At 44.3% G+C, this 16,104-nt stretch overlaps 5 protein-coding genes across 5 annotated transcripts; 1 reads left to right on the top strand and 4 right to left on the bottom strand.

Annotated features, from left to right (window-relative positions):
* Window positions 1–5,694: 5,694 nt before the first annotated feature.
* On the bottom strand, window positions 5,695–6,138 carry LOC119030871 (histone H2B 1/2-like). The gene has a single exon (XM_037118803.1). The coding sequence runs from the start codon at window positions 6,106–6,108 to the stop codon at window positions 5,740–5,742; it is 369 nt and encodes a 122-aa protein (XP_036974698.1). The 5' UTR covers window positions 6,109–6,138; the 3' UTR covers window positions 5,695–5,739.
* An 869-nt stretch (window positions 6,139–7,007) lies between these two features.
* LOC119030867 (histone H2A-like) lies at window positions 7,008–8,019 on the top strand. Its single transcript, XM_037118799.1, has one exon. The coding sequence runs from the start codon at window positions 7,063–7,065 to the stop codon at window positions 7,447–7,449; it is 387 nt and encodes a 128-aa protein (XP_036974694.1). The 5' UTR covers window positions 7,008–7,062; the 3' UTR covers window positions 7,450–8,019.
* A 358-nt stretch (window positions 8,020–8,377) lies between these two features.
* Window positions 8,378–9,679, bottom strand: LOC119030862 (histone H1-like). Its single transcript, XM_037118792.1, has one exon. It carries the CDS (start codon window positions 9,242–9,244, stop codon window positions 8,663–8,665), a length of 582 nt encoding a protein of 193 aa, XP_036974687.1. The 5' UTR covers window positions 9,245–9,679; the 3' UTR covers window positions 8,378–8,662.
* A 4,383-nt stretch (window positions 9,680–14,062) lies between these two features.
* On the bottom strand, window positions 14,063–14,818 carry LOC119030870 (histone H2B 1/2-like). The gene has a single exon (XM_037118802.1). The coding sequence runs from the start codon at window positions 14,772–14,774 to the stop codon at window positions 14,403–14,405; it is 372 nt and encodes a 123-aa protein (XP_036974697.1). The 5' UTR covers window positions 14,775–14,818; the 3' UTR covers window positions 14,063–14,402.
* Window positions 14,819–15,675: 857 nt separating this feature from the next.
* Window positions 15,676–16,104, bottom strand: LOC119030872 (histone H4). Its single transcript, XM_037118804.1, has one exon. The coding sequence runs from the start codon at window positions 16,039–16,041 to the stop codon at window positions 15,730–15,732; it is 312 nt and encodes a 103-aa protein (XP_036974699.1). The 5' UTR covers window positions 16,042–16,104; the 3' UTR covers window positions 15,676–15,729.

Consider the following 16,104-nt stretch of genomic DNA (forward strand, 5'->3'; position numbering starts at 1 on the left):
AGCACGCCTCCCTGAGCGATGGTGACTCCTCCGAGCAGCTTGTTGAGCTCCTCGTCGTTGCGGACCGCCAGCTGCAGGTGTCGGGGGATGATCCTGGTCTTCTTGTTGTCCCGGGCAGCGTTTCCAGCCAGCTCCAGGATCTCAGCGGTCAGGTACTCCAGCACGGCCGCCAGGTACACGGGGGCTCCGGCACCGACACGCTGGGCGTAGTTGCCCTTCCTCAGCAGCCTGTGGACACGACCCACCGGGAACTGGAGCCCGGCCCGGGACGAGCGGGACTTGGCCTTGGCTCGGGCCTTTCCTCCGGTCTTTCCTCGTCCAGACATGTTCGGATGCTTTCTACACGTTCCACTCAGACGAGCTGCGGACCGGAGCCAGCAGCGCTCCTCTATATATCCGGGCAGCGGGCCGGGCCTCCTGCTGGACCAACCAGAGCCCAGGCTCCCGCAGGGGGGGCGGCCGCTCGGGGTCTTGGCGGGCTTTTCCAACACATTTTCCTCCAATAAGCAGCGGGGATCCGCAGCGCTCAGCCCCGCGAGGAGCGCCTGACCAATCACGAGCCACAGATCCGACCCGCGTCACAGGTCGGATCCGGTCTCGCGCTTTAAGAGCCGCGCGCCTCTGCTCGCCCCGCACACACGCACGCACGCACACGCCCGCAGCAATGGCGAGAACCAAGCAGACAGCCCGTAAATCCACCGGAGGTAAAGCTCCCAGGAAGCAGCTGGCCACCAAGGCCGCCCGGAAGAGCGCCCCGGCCACCGGCGGGGTCAAGAAGCCGCACAGGTACCGGCCCGGTACCGTGGCTCTCAGAGAGATCCGCCGCTACCAGAAGTCCACCGAGCTGCTCATCCGCAAGCTGCCCTTCCAGCGCCTGGTCCGGGAGATCGCCCAGGACTTCAAGACCGACCTGCGCTTCCAGAGCTCCGCCGTCATGGCCCTGCAGGAGTCCAGCGAGGCTTACCTGGTCGGACTGTTCGAGGACACCAACCTGTGCGCCATCCACGCCAAGAGGGTCACCATCATGCCCAAAGACATCCAGCTGGCCCGCCGCATCCGGGGAGAGAGAGCTTAGACTGACCCCGGATCAGTTTAACACCACAACGGCTCTTTTAAGAGCCACACACTCTTCTACAAACAGCTGCTTCCTCACACACACACACACACACACACACACACACACACACACACACACACACACACACACACACACACACACACACACACACACACATCCTCCACATCAACTGTCATAAAACACACAAATATCACTCAGGTTGCTTGTTCTCACTTAACATTTATACAAATATATTGATCAACAACACAAACACAAACATCTTTCTCACATTCTCCTCCTTTAATCATCTGATTGTTCTGGATCTATTACTTCCTCTCATCATTCAGAATATTTATAGTTACTCTGGCAAACATCTTATTCTCAGTATTGATGATCTTGTACAATCTGATTTAATCACATTACACATAATCAATATAAGTGAACATCTGACAGACTGTGTTCATCTTCTTATAGTGGCTGTAAACCTGTAATAATCTCTTTACAGTGTGGTGATCTTCTTCTTCACTTACTGGATTAAATCATCATGTAGTATTAAACTATATTCTATGTTTTCATCCACATTTTCTCCAGCGTTTGTAGATCTGATGATCTCAGTTTGTCCCACAACATCTCAGCCATTTATCATCGTTTTGTAACTAACAAGTACAATGTGTCTAAAACTGCTTACAGTTTTTTTCAGTTGCTTAAGCACGATTTTGAATATAGGGCCCGGTTTTTCAAAACACTACACACAATTAGCAGAACACCTCACATCCTTTGCAAAATGAAACACTATTGTGAAAACTATACACTACTTTATAAAAATGATATTTTGTTACCATATAAAAACACACGTTTCATGACTAAATTCTGTCTGAACCAGTTACACACTGCTGCGCTTAACCTAAAACACTTTTAGCAATTCTACTCCTCAGTTAATTGAGTAATGTGAGTGAAGTACACAGAGAAAAGTGCAAATATACAATACTAAAAATTCACCAAATACAACACAAGACCAGTGCTGAAGAGTGATGAAAATATAATTTATTTATCTAAATCACTCAAAATTTCAACAAAAGATGTCCATGCTGTACTGTGCGTAACACCAAAATAAAAATAAAAATAAAAAACAAATACACACCCAATCAAAAAAAAACACACACACTATAAAAAAAAATGGGGGGGGGAGACTGACAAAAAAGAAAAGAAAATACAGCAGGGAAAATATCAGGGATTATCTCTTCGCCGAGCTGGATCAGAATTTCATCGACATCACAGGCGATATCTTCATTAGCAAGGCAACGAGGGAAGAACCGCTGTACATGTCGAATCCATCCTTGAATGGCTATGGCGTCAATTTGGTCACAGACCTCCTCCATGGCCTCAGTGAGGGGCACTTGAGCCTGGGGCTGCAGATCATACACCTTCCACCGCCATGTTGAGAAGAACTCCTCGATTGGATTTAGAAATGGAGAGTAAGGTGGAAGGTATAGCACAGAAAATTGAGGATTTTGCTGAAACCAGTTATGGACCTGTGCAGAGCGGTGGGATGATACATTGTCCCAGATGACAATGTATTGCATCTGTTGTATTTGGTTCACTGTGAGGATGTTGTGCAGTTGGTCCAGAAATGTCAGAATGTGAGCTGTGTTATAAGGGCCCATATTGGCATGACGGAGGAGGACCCCATTCTGTGTGATGGCAGCGCAGAGGGTGATGTTCCCCCCACGCTGTCCTGGGACGTCGATTATAGCCCTGTGGCCAATGACGTTTCTGCCTCTCCTTCTTGATTTTGAGAGGTTGAACCCTGCCTCATCCATGTAGATAAACTCATGATTTCTTCAGCATCCATCTGTAAAACTCTGTAATACAGTGAAAGACAAGATTGTGTAGTTTAGCATGGATCTAATACACAGTAAATTTAGCTTGCAGTGTGTAACATCACAGTGCTAAAGTGAACAGTACATACCTCCACATATGCATGCTGCAGTTGTTTGACCCTCTCCGAATTCCGCTCAAAAGGCACTCGATACTGTTGTTTCATTTGAAGTTGATTTTTTTCCAGGATGCGTGCCAGTGTTGAGAGAGAGACCTGATGAACATTACTGAAAATGCCATCGTCGCCAATGATGTTGACTTGAATTTCTCTGAGAGTTATTGCATTATTGGCCAGAACCATGTTTATTATTGCTCTTTCTTGTTCTTGTGTGAAAATAGGCCCCTCCCTCCTTGTCGCTCTCGAACCTGAATCCTATGTGGAAAGAAATACATAGGATCTCACAGGAACCAGTATGAACAGTGCTGATATGGTACATATTAAGCAGTTGATAACTTTTGTAGAAAGATTTGTTTTTACCTGTTTTCTTGTCAAAATGTCCTGATAACAGATGCCACTGTATATCTGCTAAGATTTGGCTGAACTCCCAGTCCAGCCTCCCTCAGCGTCAGTCCGTGGTTCACCACACGGTCAACTGATGTTGCCCGAATTTCATTAGATAAATTTGGACCTCTCCTTCTCAGGGCATGTATTCCTGCTTCTGGTCGTCCTCGTCCTCGTCCTCGTCCTCGTCCTCGTCCTCCACCTCCACCTCCACCTCCGCCTTGACCTCTGGCATGGCCTCTGCCTTCACCTTCTTCTGCTTCTCTTTGAATTCCTCCTCTCATTCTGACTCTTCCTCGTCTTACTCGTTCCATTGTGGTAGAAGACAGGTGAACTCACCTGCTGCCATTTTGTAGTGCTTGAACCTGATTTGTGTGTCTACAATTAAGAAATCATGTGTTGATGCACCTGAGTGTTGTGTTTAACCAATTAGATAATGTGTGTGGTCATTTGAAAGTCAGTGCTTTGGAATTTGCAAGGAAGTGACATCATGATATGCATCTGTGTCTAATGTATACAAGTGTGTTTAGTGTTTTGCAATTTACTGTGTGCAGTCATTTGCAAAAAGTGTGAAGCTGACATTGTGCTTACAGTTGTGCTAATCTGGTCCGGAGTTTTGCTCCTTGAATGTAAGGCTTCTATAATTGTGTACAACTTTTGATTTTAGTGTTTATGCAATCCAAAAAAACTGTAAAAGTGAGAAGTTTGAAATTGGGTGCTTTAAAGGGGCACTGCGCTGAATATTGCAATGTTTAATATAAACACAGATTATGAATTTCTGAATTTCTGCAACTTAACTCAGAGTGGTGTGATCGTGTTATATAGTTCTATATGGTTGCGTTCAAATTACAACATAAGTAGTCTTTTTATTGCTGGTTTGGGTTCATTGTTTAAGATATATGCTGGTTTACTGTGTCGGTTCTGAAGAGCTTGTGTTAAAGGTTCTTTACTACTTATCAGTTTTATTCTTGTTAGATTTCAGTTCTTGTTGTTTGTGTTTTCATATGGATGCTGGCTTTAAAAAATAAATAAACTGTGTTTTAAATTGTATATCTTAAATGTGTGTGTGTGTTTAATATTTATGAACCTTATTTTTACAATTTGAAATAAGCATTTTTGAGGAACACTGCATCAGTTTGATTCATTGACCTATAGAGGATCCCCATAGTTTACCTTGTATTATCATGTTCTATCAGTTCAACTTGCTCAGGTGGGTCAATTTAAATTGTTAGATTTTAATTTGAGAGGTTTTCATGACTTTAGCCTGTCTTCCTATTAAAATCTAATAGATTGTTGCATGTTTGTAGGAGTCTCTCCATTATAGTTTGACAAAGTAGGGGCCCCCAAACAGCATCTTTCATAGGGCCCCCAAAGACAGAAAGGGCCCTGCCTCCACCTTCATCCTAAACACAGACACCCCCATCTACACCTCCAGCTCCATCTGAAGTTTGCTGACAACACAACTGTGGCGGGCCTGATGCAGGCTGGAGGTGAACATCCTGGTCCTTCACACCTCCAAGACAAAGGAGCTGATTACTGACTTCAGGAGAACTAAAGGAAGCGACACCTCCTCCTACACATACATGGAACGAGGTGGAAGAACGTGTCGACGACCTCAAGTTGCTGCAGTCAGCATGTGGAGGCAGCTGGTGTGGAGCTCTAACAGCTCGCAGCTCGTCCAGAGGCCCAGCAGAGATGCAACACAAAGACCTTCACCGTGTGGTTAAAGCTGCCCAGACACTGTTGATGCTGCTGGGCTGAAGAAGAAAAGGCCACCAGCATCAGCCTGCACACACACACACACACTTCCAACTGCTGCCTTCAGGTTAATTAAATCCACCAACAGAGTGATAAACAGCTTCCTCAGAGCTGTGACCTCCACATGTGTATAATTTGAACTGTAGACATTTACAGTTTCATTGTACATTGATATTGACAAGAACAATTCTGTAGTGAATTTCAGTGTTTCATGGTTGAAGGGCTGAAGTTTGACCAGCCACCAGCTGCTTCTCAGAATCAGAAAAAGCTTTACTGCCAAGTACGATTTTATACATACGAGGAATTTGTTGTGATGTTGGTGCATCAAATGACTATCAAGTGAAAATTGTAATTGTTCTGAATTGAGAACTTTAAGTTTTGCATTACCTCCCTCTGGTAGTTTATCACACAGTAACATGATGTTGAGATCTTTAGCTTTACTTATTCACATGTATCATGTAACGTGAAAGATGGAATGAAGCTCTCAGTAGAAGCAGTGTGTGGTCCTGAAAAGGACCGTTGTGTTGTTGGAGTGTCAGCAGGTTTACTTGGAGCTGGTGTACTTGGTGACGGCCTTGGTGCCCTCGGACACGGCGTGCTTGGCCAGCTCCCCGGGCAGCAGCAGGCGGACGGCGGTCTGGATCTCCCTGGAGGTGATGGTGGAGCGCTTGTTGTAGTGAGCCAGACGGGAGGCCTCACCGGCGATGCGCTCGAAGATGTCGCTGACGAAGGAGTTCATGATGCCCATGGCCTTGGAGGAGATGCCGGTGTCAGGGTGGACCTGCTTCAGCACCTTGTAGACGTAGATGGCGTAGCTCTCCTTCCTGGGCCTCCTCCTCTTCTTGCCGGACTTGGTGGCCTTAGAAACGGCCTTCTTAGAGCCTTTCTTCGCTGCTTTGGGTGGATCAGGCATGATGACTCCTGTCAGAACAGATAAGTTGAGCTCAGTGTGAACACACAGTGTATATGTGTGTGTGATGTAAAAGTAGCTGTGCTGTTGCTCACATGTGATTGGCTGAGATGTTGTGGGACAAACTGAGCATGCGCTGAAATGAAGCGCCAGCAGCAGTAAACGATCTAAAGCGGCGAGAAAAGGAGGGAAAGAGAAAGTGTGGATGAAAACAGAATATAGTTTAATACTACATGATGATTTAATCCAGTAAGTGAAGAAGAAGATCACCACACTGTAAAGAGATTATTACAGGTTTACAGCCACTATAAGAAGATGAACACAGTCTGTCAGATGTTCACTTATATTGATTATGTGTAAAGTGATTAAATCAGATTGTACAAGATCATCAATACTGAGAATAAGATGTTTGCCAGAGTAACTATAAATATTCTGAATGATGAGAGGAAGTAATAGATCCAGAACAATCAGATGATTAAAGGAGGAGAATGTGAGAAAGATGTTTGTGTTTGTGTTGTTGATCAATATATTTGTATAAATGTTAAGTGAGAACAAGCAACAAGTGTAATATTTGTGTGTTTTATGACAGTTGATGTGGAGGATGTGTGTGTGTGTGTGTGTGTGTGTGTGTGTGTGTGTGTGTGTGTGTGTGTGTGTGTGTGTGTGTGTGTGTGTGTGAGGAAGCAGCTGTTTGTAGACCTGTGACGCGGGTCGGATCTGTGGCTCGTGATTGGTCAGGCGCTCCTCGCGGGGCTGAGCGCTGCGGATCCCCGCTGCTTATTGGAGGAAAATGTGTTGGAAAAGCCCGCCAAGACCCCGAGCGGCCGCCCCCCCTGCGGGAGCCTGGGCTCTGGTTGGTCCAGCAGGAGGCCCGGCCCGCTGCCCGGATATATAGAGGAGCGCTGCTGGCTCCGGTCCGCAGCTCGTCTGAGTGGAACGTGTAGAAAGCATCCGAACATGTCTGGACGAGGAAAGACCGGAGGAAAGGCCCGAGCCAAGGCCAAGTCCCGCTCGTCCCGGGCCGGGCTCCAGTTCCCGGTGGGTCGTGTCCACAGGCTGCTGAGGAAGGGCAACTACGCCCAGCGTGTCGGTGCCGGAGCCCCCGTGTACCTGGCGGCCGTGCTGGAGTACCTGACCGCTGAGATCCTGGAGCTGGCTGGAAACGCTGCCCGGGACAACAAGAAGACCAGGATCATCCCCCGACACCTGCAGCTGGCGGTCCGCAACGACGAGGAGCTCAACAAGCTGCTCGGAGGAGTCACCATCGCTCAGGGAGGCGTGCTGCCCAACATCCAGGCCGTCCTGCTGCCCAAGAAGACCGAGAAGCCCGCCAAGTCCAAGTAGGCACCGGGACCAGAACCAGAACCACAACCCGACTTCAACTAACACAACGGCTCTTTTCAGAGCCCCCCACTTCTCTCTGATCAGAACCAGGGTTCCATCTTTATACATGTATATTATCAGTAGATCATCTGCACTTCAGAGGACATGTGAATATTAAAAAATGGGATCTTCATTATTGATTAGTTGGTTGATTGATCAGAACATGCAGTGATGGTTCTAGACCAGGTTCGGTTTAGAGTCTTGTTAGAGGAGCAGATACAACCTGGGGGGGAAACATCCGTCATCCAGACATGAAACAATGAGAAACAGTGTTTTCAGTTTCAACAGCTGAGACACTTTGTACAAAATAACTGCAGGAAATCTCTCCTCGTGTCGCTGATGCAGACTCCCTGTCAGGGGGTTCTGGACTCGGTTCCAGGGGTCCAGACCCATGTTGTCCAGAACCTGCAGTGGGAACATTCACCGTGTTGTCTGGTTGTCTTTCAGCGCCCTCCTGTGTCCATCTGATGGTAACTGCAGGGGGAAACTCACTGAATATTTGTTACTGATTTAATAAACTCGTTACTGTAGTCTGGTGTCGTTTCCTGTTGACATTGTAACGATGCTGTGATGACTTCAGGACAGAAACTGGACTCACTGTCAAACTGTTTTTCTAAAGTGAATATAAACTATACTAATAGTTTCCTAATTTATCTGATACCAGATGTTAGTTACTTGTATTTGTATGCAGAAATGACCTGATATTGGCCTTTTCTTTCATTCTGTGTTGCTGTTTTTTACTCCACATATAAAAGTATTTTTATATCCACCCAAACAAATCTAGTGATGTGAAGTTTAACACAGCAGGAGTAAAAAGCGAATTTTCCTTAATGCTCTTTGACACTTAAAATGGTGACAGTTAACAGCAAATAACAGATACACAAACTCGTATACGTAATAAAAAATAATCTTTATTTATACAGTTTCTTTTAAAAAAAAGTTTATAAAGATTTATACAGATAAAACAGCATAATTCAAACACCAGAGCCAGAAACAATTCGACACATGCAAGAAAAACCTCAATACAGCTGAAAACAGGAAGTTTCCTCAGATCAGCAGCTGACTGCTGAGACTAAAACAGGCTTTTTATAAAAATGAGTCTCTGAAAGTCGTGAGGCGGCAGCGACAGTTCGTGAAGGACTGAAGGTGATCAGGTGATCAGGTGATCAGGTGATCACTTCTTCTTCGGTGCTGCCTTGGTGGTTTTGGGCTTGGAGACCCTCTTGACAGGAGACTTCTTGGCCGCTGAGGTCTTCTTGGACACTTTCTTGGCGGGGCTCTTGGTTTTCTTGCCCGCAGGCTTCTTCGCCTTCTTCGGGGTGGACTTGGCTGCGGTGGTCTTGGCCTTCAGAGCCGCTGCGGGTTTCTTGGCTTTGACAGCTTTCGTTGCGGGTTTCTTCGCTTTGGGAGCGGATTTCTTTGCGGGCTTCTTGGCTTTGGGAGCGGATTTCTTTGCGCCCAGCTTGAAGGAGCCAGACGCTCCGGTTCCCTTCGTGTGGACCAGGGTCCCGTTGTCCACCAGGGCCCGGACGGCGGCCTTGACGCGGGCCTTGTTCTTCTCCACGTCGTATCCTCCAGCACTCAGGTTCTTCTTCAGGGCGCTCAGAGACACTCCGCCGCGGTCCTTGGACGCTGTGACAGCGGCCACGATGAGCTCCCGGAGGCCGGGGCCCGTCTTCGGCTTGGCTGCTCGCTTCTTCTTGGCTGCTTTGGCCGGAGCGGTGGTCGGAGCCGGAGCCGGAGCGACTTCTGCCATCTTTACCGAGCGTTTAGTTTCCGTTGGATCCAGCAGGAGAGAGTCTGACGTGACGGAGAACTGAGAGCACGGGCGGTACTTAAACACACCATGAGAACCGTGGAGACTCAGCCCCGCCGCGGCTCCTGTCAGCAGGCTGAACTTCGGCTCACTTGTGTTTTCTCCTCATCGATAAAACCCTTTAAAGCGCCTGTAGGAGCGGAGCTGCGGACCGACACCGGGTCAGCTGGTGGCGGACTTGTGTCTCTTCGTGTTGACGCCGTGCAGAGTTCTGATGGACTCTTGGTTCCGATCGTGGAGCCTCCAGAACTCGCACATTCGCCGTCGTGTCCAGCGCCGCTCGGAGACTTTTCCCTCTCATTTCTGTGTTAAAGTGCGTTTAAAGGCGGCAGAGCTCCGTCAGAAGCAGATCTCCAGCTGATCCACATGTTGGTTCAGAGACTCCAGCTGAAAACAAACATCCGAACACGATCAGTTCGATAGAAAACCAAGTTATCCTGGTCGCAGCAAACACACCGAGGATGGCCGAGCTCACAGCTCCGAGCAGAGCTGCTGCCTGAGGCTGCGGACCGTCCTGCTGCTGGGGACCAGATTCATGACCAACAAACTGGCAATAATCATCATAATAACGAACATATTGACAGATAAATGACATCGATCCGATGCAACAACTGTATTCAGTGTAACAGTTACAGTTTTGTGACGTGTCGAAACAGGAAGTGCAGATTTGGGCTGCTCACATCTGGATCCTGAGGAACTATACAGATGTTGTTGTTTATCTGACAGCAGCTGTTTTTCTTCACTGATGAAGATGATTATGATAAATATTCAGACACATGGTGGGATTCAGACTCACTCTTATCTTTTGTATGGGTCAGACTGTGGTTTCATTACCAGTGGCAGCCATGAGAAGTAACATAACAGAGCCAGTCAGAAGTAATAAACACGTGTTGAGCTGATTCAACGAGGTGCTGAGAGGAAAATGTGTGATTCACGTTATTTTATAAAACAAGAAATATGCTGCAGAACAAAATGTTCACAGCAAAGAGATAAAAATGAGCCTGATTTGCTCTTTGACATGTATTAAAATGAATAAAATCATAATAGTAATGAACATATTGACAGTTTGCTGACATCCATCTGATGAGGTGGATGATATTTACATGACGGGCTGGTTCATCTCATGTCACACTGCTCAGTGTTCACACAACAGAAAGTGGGTCAGATGTATAAAATGATAAAAACATGGCCTCTGTTACCTGCTGTGCTCACTACATTTCCCTTTATTTCTCTCTATTACATTTTTCAACTTGCTGCTGCCTCTTAATACACAACCCAACTACCTCACAGCTACTTTGTGCCTCTTGTAAACACTGTACATTTCTTACATTGTTTATTTGGTCTTTTAATTCTGACTTGTTTTGTGCCTGTGTACAAATACTGCACGTGACTTCAGTTGCCCCCATATAAAGTTTTTTAAAATTGAATTCAATTCAAAGTTAATCTGCTCTGGGTCAGATAGAGGATGTCTGTCATCACTGACAAGAACACTGTGTTTTAATCAGGTGTTTTGGAGTTGTGGAGCTGAAAGGTTCACCTTGAATTAAATATGCAACTAGTTATATTACAGTTTTTCTCGATTGTTTACACACATTTTCTGAAATCATGCCTCTTACTCTCAGAACTCTACACACACAAATCAAAAATCACACACACACACACACACACACACACACACACACACACACACACACACACACACACAATGGGCAAAACCCCTCAATTCTCCTGCAAAATGAACCTTTACATTCAAAACAATGTTATTTCTTCTCAAAATGGTATTTTGTTTTCAAATGGCACACAAACCATCAAATGAATAGACATTAAAAGAACCAGTTGAACACAGAGGTGCTCAGTGTAAAACGCTGTGATGAATGGACAACACTTCTTCTTCATTGATCATAATGACTTAGGCCTTTTTTTGTTCAGTGTTACACCTGCTACAGACAGCTCATACATGACTGTTGTAAAATATTTGAGAATATTGTTTTTATACTCAGGACAGAAATACGTGGTAACAAATATATTTTATCCACCTTGTGTTGGTAATCTTTCAGTTCTGCAATACAAATAGTAAAATACTGTAAATACTGTGTAGGAATACATTTCCCAAATACTTGAAACATACTTTATTTTTACAGTCAACAGAACAGTCCACAGGCAATACTGTACTACTGTACTCATTGAGTACTGTATTGATATGCAGTACTGCAATTTTCTAGTGAGAGCAGATTTCTTACCTATTCTCATTACTCTCACTCCTCTGGCTCTGCCTCTGTTTCCAATGTTCATCCATTGCTCCAAAGCAGAAGAGCTCACCTGTTGGCCTTTTATGCTAAAGCTCTGACTGCTAATTGTCAAACTGTGTGACAGGTGTTTGCCCATGTGATGAGTCAGTGTGCATAGAAGGGCAATTGACTTTAGAATTTTGAATGACAGTGTGTTCCTTGTGAAAACAAGAGATTTTCTCCATGAAAATTGTGCCAAATGCAGAGAATTGTGTGTAGTGTTTGTTTTAGAACTGCAATTTGAGTGTAAAGCAGGAATTGTGCTTGTAGTTTAGCAGAGTTGGTTCATTGGTTGGTGCATGAGTTACATGTTGTGGTCATTGTGTCTCAAGTACCAGTTTTTGTGTGTAAACAATCGAGAAAAACTGTAACACGCAGTCCTACAGAACAGATTTAAGAAATCATGAAGTAAACAAAATTAGGAGAAGATTATTATCTAGATACTTATAAGATACTGATCATCATTACTGGTGTTTTTGTTTTGTTTTTTATAAAGGTGGAAAACATCTCATGATGAGTATTAACACTGCTCCCACATGTCGGAAACGTATAAATTAACTTGTAACTAGTAGGCAGTGATTTTATTTAGAGTTTAATTCAGTCACAGATAAAAACAACCAGTGCAGCGCTTCATTCTGAGCAAGTTAAAGGAGCAATGTGTAGATAATTTTTATACCTGAACAAACTCAGTTTGACTGACTGAATAAACAAACTGACAACACAGTTTCATACCATTCGATTGTGTTTATATGTGGCGGACCCTGCCACCTTTCTCACTTCAAACACTGTTCTGGTACTTTGTTCTTTATTTATAAACAGCTTGTTTATTCACTTGTGGAAAAAAATAAATAGTTCAGAGTTTGTATTATCATCTCATTGATATTGAGAATATTAAAAAAAATCAGAGTTTGAGTTCATTTTCCAAAACTACATAGTGCCCCTTTAAGAGAGTAAACCCTCAAAAAAAATGTAAAAACCAAAGTTAACTGATGTCAATAGATCTGTTAAATCAAGTCTAAATGTTTGTCATATTCTCTGTTAACAAGCAGTTTGTGTGAAATTCTTTCCTTGTCTTCTTCATATTCTGTTGCACAATGAAACATGAGGTATGAAATGGAAAATATAAAGATACAAAGAATATAAGATTAGGAATAACAAGTATGCACAACAAGTTGTGTTGTGTACAACTTGCAAATATACAGTATGATACAGTGTAAACACAAATATCCAGCAGATGATCGGTGCAGTATGCAGCGTTAGTCTGCAACATTTATCCCTCCAGGACAGATTTTACACTCAATGTGCGGATTGATACTGACATATTGATACCAGATCTTTATGCTCTAACATCGATTCTCTAATCAAAATATCAATACTTTTGATACTTCAGTCATTTGAGATCATGTATATCATTAACAGGAACGCAGTGGAAAGTAACTAAACTATTGAGATTTTGTCTAAATGGTTCACGGTTGGTGGGAACTACTTTTTCTTCCACCTGGGTAAGTGCGTAATGCGTCAGTGCAGCTCAGTCAGTCTGCAGACACGATAACAGAGCGTCAACAGAATCATGTGTGGAGCTTTTTCAGCTCCAGACGAGACGCAGTTTGTGATGTTTGTGGAAAAACAGTAAGGAGTTGTGGCAACACAACAGAGTTGTTCAAAACAATAAATATGGTTATGAAATAAGTTATAAAATAAATACATGCTGCAACAAGAAGCTGCACGAGTTCAGCTTGGAGTAATAATGTGTGTCACTGAGATAATCTCACACAGATTTATTCAGGTAAAGTTTCCTAAATTATGGATTATTTAAAGTGGATTACATCGATAAGGTGTCATTAAATTATACAGAGCAATTGAGATAAAACAGCCATGGTGAACTTATACACTAGAAAAGATGGATAGAAAATAACATTTTATCTATAGAATATATTTTTTACAATCAGTCTAATTTGCTTTAACTGTTAGATATTTTAAAATGTGGGTAATGACAAACTTGGCATTTATTTATTTAATAAAATGTTTTACTGGCAATTTCACTTTGAGTCACCCAGTATTATTAAACCTCGCGTGTTTGTGTCTCCTCACTGTCGGTTATCTGGAGAGACTGCACACATGAATCTAAATAAACTGAAGCATGCAGCGCAGAGCGGCTCCATCATTTGTTTCACCCTGTAATTTTAAAATAAATAAATTACTCTGATGTCTTGTATTCTTTATGAAGCTTTGATCTGAAATACACTACTGTGTCTGCACAGAGTCGGATCGGTGTCGTCTGAATATATTACTCAGTATCAGATCAGAAAAGAAAATCGATTTTATCAAACGTCACCAACACTCAATTTTAAAGTACCTCATTATGGAGCCACTTTAAATTAATATCATTTTAATACCATTAGTTCCTTAATGAAAACTTTATATTTGGCCTGTAAAAGTTTAAAATATGACAATAGTCTAACAGAATCAATTGAGGTGGGAGAATATAACTTTATATTTTATTCAGTTTGGGGTAAATTCATGTTTTGTTGAGGAGCTTCAGTTTCTTAGTGTCACTGCACCAGCGAAGAAATCAAGTAGTTCAGTAAGTGATGCTGCACTCTGATACAATCAGACTGTTATACAGGACTTTACTGCCAGTATGACTTTGAAATGAATTACATTTTCAGACATGGTTGAACTTGCACTGCTATAAACAAAGTAAAACATCAAACTCTTCCAGGTGAGAACTGATATCAGGACTGAAGCTCTCAGTAGAAGCAGTGTGTGGTCCTGAAAAGGACCGTTGTGTTGCTGGAGTGTCAGCAGGTTTACTTGGAGCTGGTGTACTTTGTGACGGCCTTGGTGCCCTCGGACACGGCGTGCTTGGCCAGCTCCCCGGGCAGCAGCAGGCGGACGGCGGTCTGGATCTCCCTGGAGGTGATGGTGGAGCGCTTGTTGTAGTGAGCCAGACGGGAGGCCTCACCGGCGATGCGCTCGAAGATGTCGCTGACGAAGGAGTTCATGATGCCCATGGCCTTGGAGGAGATGCCGGTGTCAGGGTGGACCTGCTTCAGCACCTTGTAGACGTAGATGGCGTAGCTCTCCTTCCTGGGCCTCCTCTTCTTCCTGCCGGACTTGCTCACGGCCTTAGAAACGGCCTTCTTAGAGCCTTTCTTCGCTGCTTTGGGTGGTTCAGGCATGATTTCCTGGTAGTTCTACTCTGTGACAGGTTGTGACTGGCGGGAGGAGAGAAGTATTTAGATGCGATCGATGCAAATATCACTGTGCTGTCGCTCTCACATGATTGGCTGTTTCTGAGCATGCGCTGTAGGAGCAACGTTGGACAATCAGACGGAAGACTTGAGGTGGATTAAAGTTCTTATTAAACAATTTATAGATACGTCATTACATGTAATGAGGTATTTAAAAGTATGTAGACGTCACTGAAAAAAAGAGTTGAAATATTAAATGTTTGATATTATTATGATGGTACTTTGATGTAAATGCAGGATGTTACTGTTGTAGTTGAGGTGCAACTATTTCATATGGGGAAACACTTTCATTCTGGAAAAATCTGATTATTTTCTGCCTTAATCAGCTCAGATGTGTTGATAAATGTGCTGAAATTAACGAGTAATGTGTCAAAATCAGGCAGGTGAAGATGAAAGATTAAGAGGTCAGTGCAGGTTGTTAGTGTTTCCTTTTGAAAGTTGTGTTTGACACCTGGACAGTTCAGCCTCACTGTTACTGACAGTAATGTGATGACATGAACAGAATAACAGAAGGATTCTAGTCTGCAGGCTGGAAGCTTTTATCTGGATCAAGTGAACAAAATGCAAACGCTTCGTTATTTCTTCAGTCTTATTATAGGAGGGATGTGTGTTTACAGTCCGGTTTGAAATGATCACACAGGCCGTTTCCAAGTTTAATACACACTCACAGTAACCAGTGTTAATATTTGATCACTGGTGTTTAAAGCAGCAACTACAGTTCTCATATTGAACCTTTACATACTGGATGTAAATATGAATGTAGAAAGAATTCATTCCAAGTGATTTTCTCCGATCAGTGCGGGTTAAGGAACCGTCTCTTCAGAACAGGTGGGTGGCTCTTAAAAGAGCCGTTGGTTCCGGTATCGTTGGGTCGGGATGAGGTTTAGCCTCCGAAGCCGTACAGGGTTCGGCCCTGCCTCTTCAGAGCGTACACCACGTCCATGGCGGTGACGGTCTTCCTCTTGGCGTGCTCGGTGTAGGTGACGGCGTCACGGATGACGTTCTCCAGGAACACCTTGAGCACACCGCGGGTCTCCTCGTAGATCAGACCGGAGATGCGCTTCACTCCGCCGCGGCGAGCCAGACGGCGGATGGCGGGTTTGGTGATTCCCTGGATGTTATCACGGAGAACTTTACGGTGGCGCTTGGCGCCTCCTTTACCGAGTCCTTTACCTCCCTTTCCTCTGCCGCTCATGTCTGCTAATCTTCAACTGAGTCCAATATGCTGCTGAGGGTCGAGTCGAGAGCTCTTGAGCCT

The sequence above is a fragment of the Acanthopagrus latus genome, chromosome 13 (genome assembly GCF_904848185.1).
Source record: "Acanthopagrus latus isolate v.2019 chromosome 13, fAcaLat1.1, whole genome shotgun sequence".
Classification (NCBI taxonomy): domain Eukaryota; kingdom Metazoa; phylum Chordata; class Actinopteri; order Spariformes; family Sparidae; genus Acanthopagrus; species Acanthopagrus latus.

What these genes read in the sequence shown, in the direction of transcription:
- LOC119030862 (XM_037118792.1), bottom strand. Translation starts at nt 9,244, where the DNA reads ATGGCAGAAGTCGCTCCGGCTCCGGCTCCGACCACCGCTCCGGCCAAA.
- LOC119030872 (XM_037118804.1), bottom strand. Translation starts at nt 16,041, where the DNA reads ATGAGCGGCAGAGGAAAGGGAGGTAAAGGACTCGGTAAAGGAGGCGCC.
- LOC119030871 (XM_037118803.1), bottom strand. Translation starts at nt 6,108, where the DNA reads ATGCCTGATCCACCCAAAGCAGCGAAGAAAGGCTCTAAGAAGGCCGTT.
- LOC119030870 (XM_037118802.1), bottom strand. Translation starts at nt 14,774, where the DNA reads ATGCCTGAACCACCCAAAGCAGCGAAGAAAGGCTCTAAGAAGGCCGTT.
- LOC119030867 (XM_037118799.1), top strand. Translation starts at nt 7,063, where the DNA reads ATGTCTGGACGAGGAAAGACCGGAGGAAAGGCCCGAGCCAAGGCCAAG.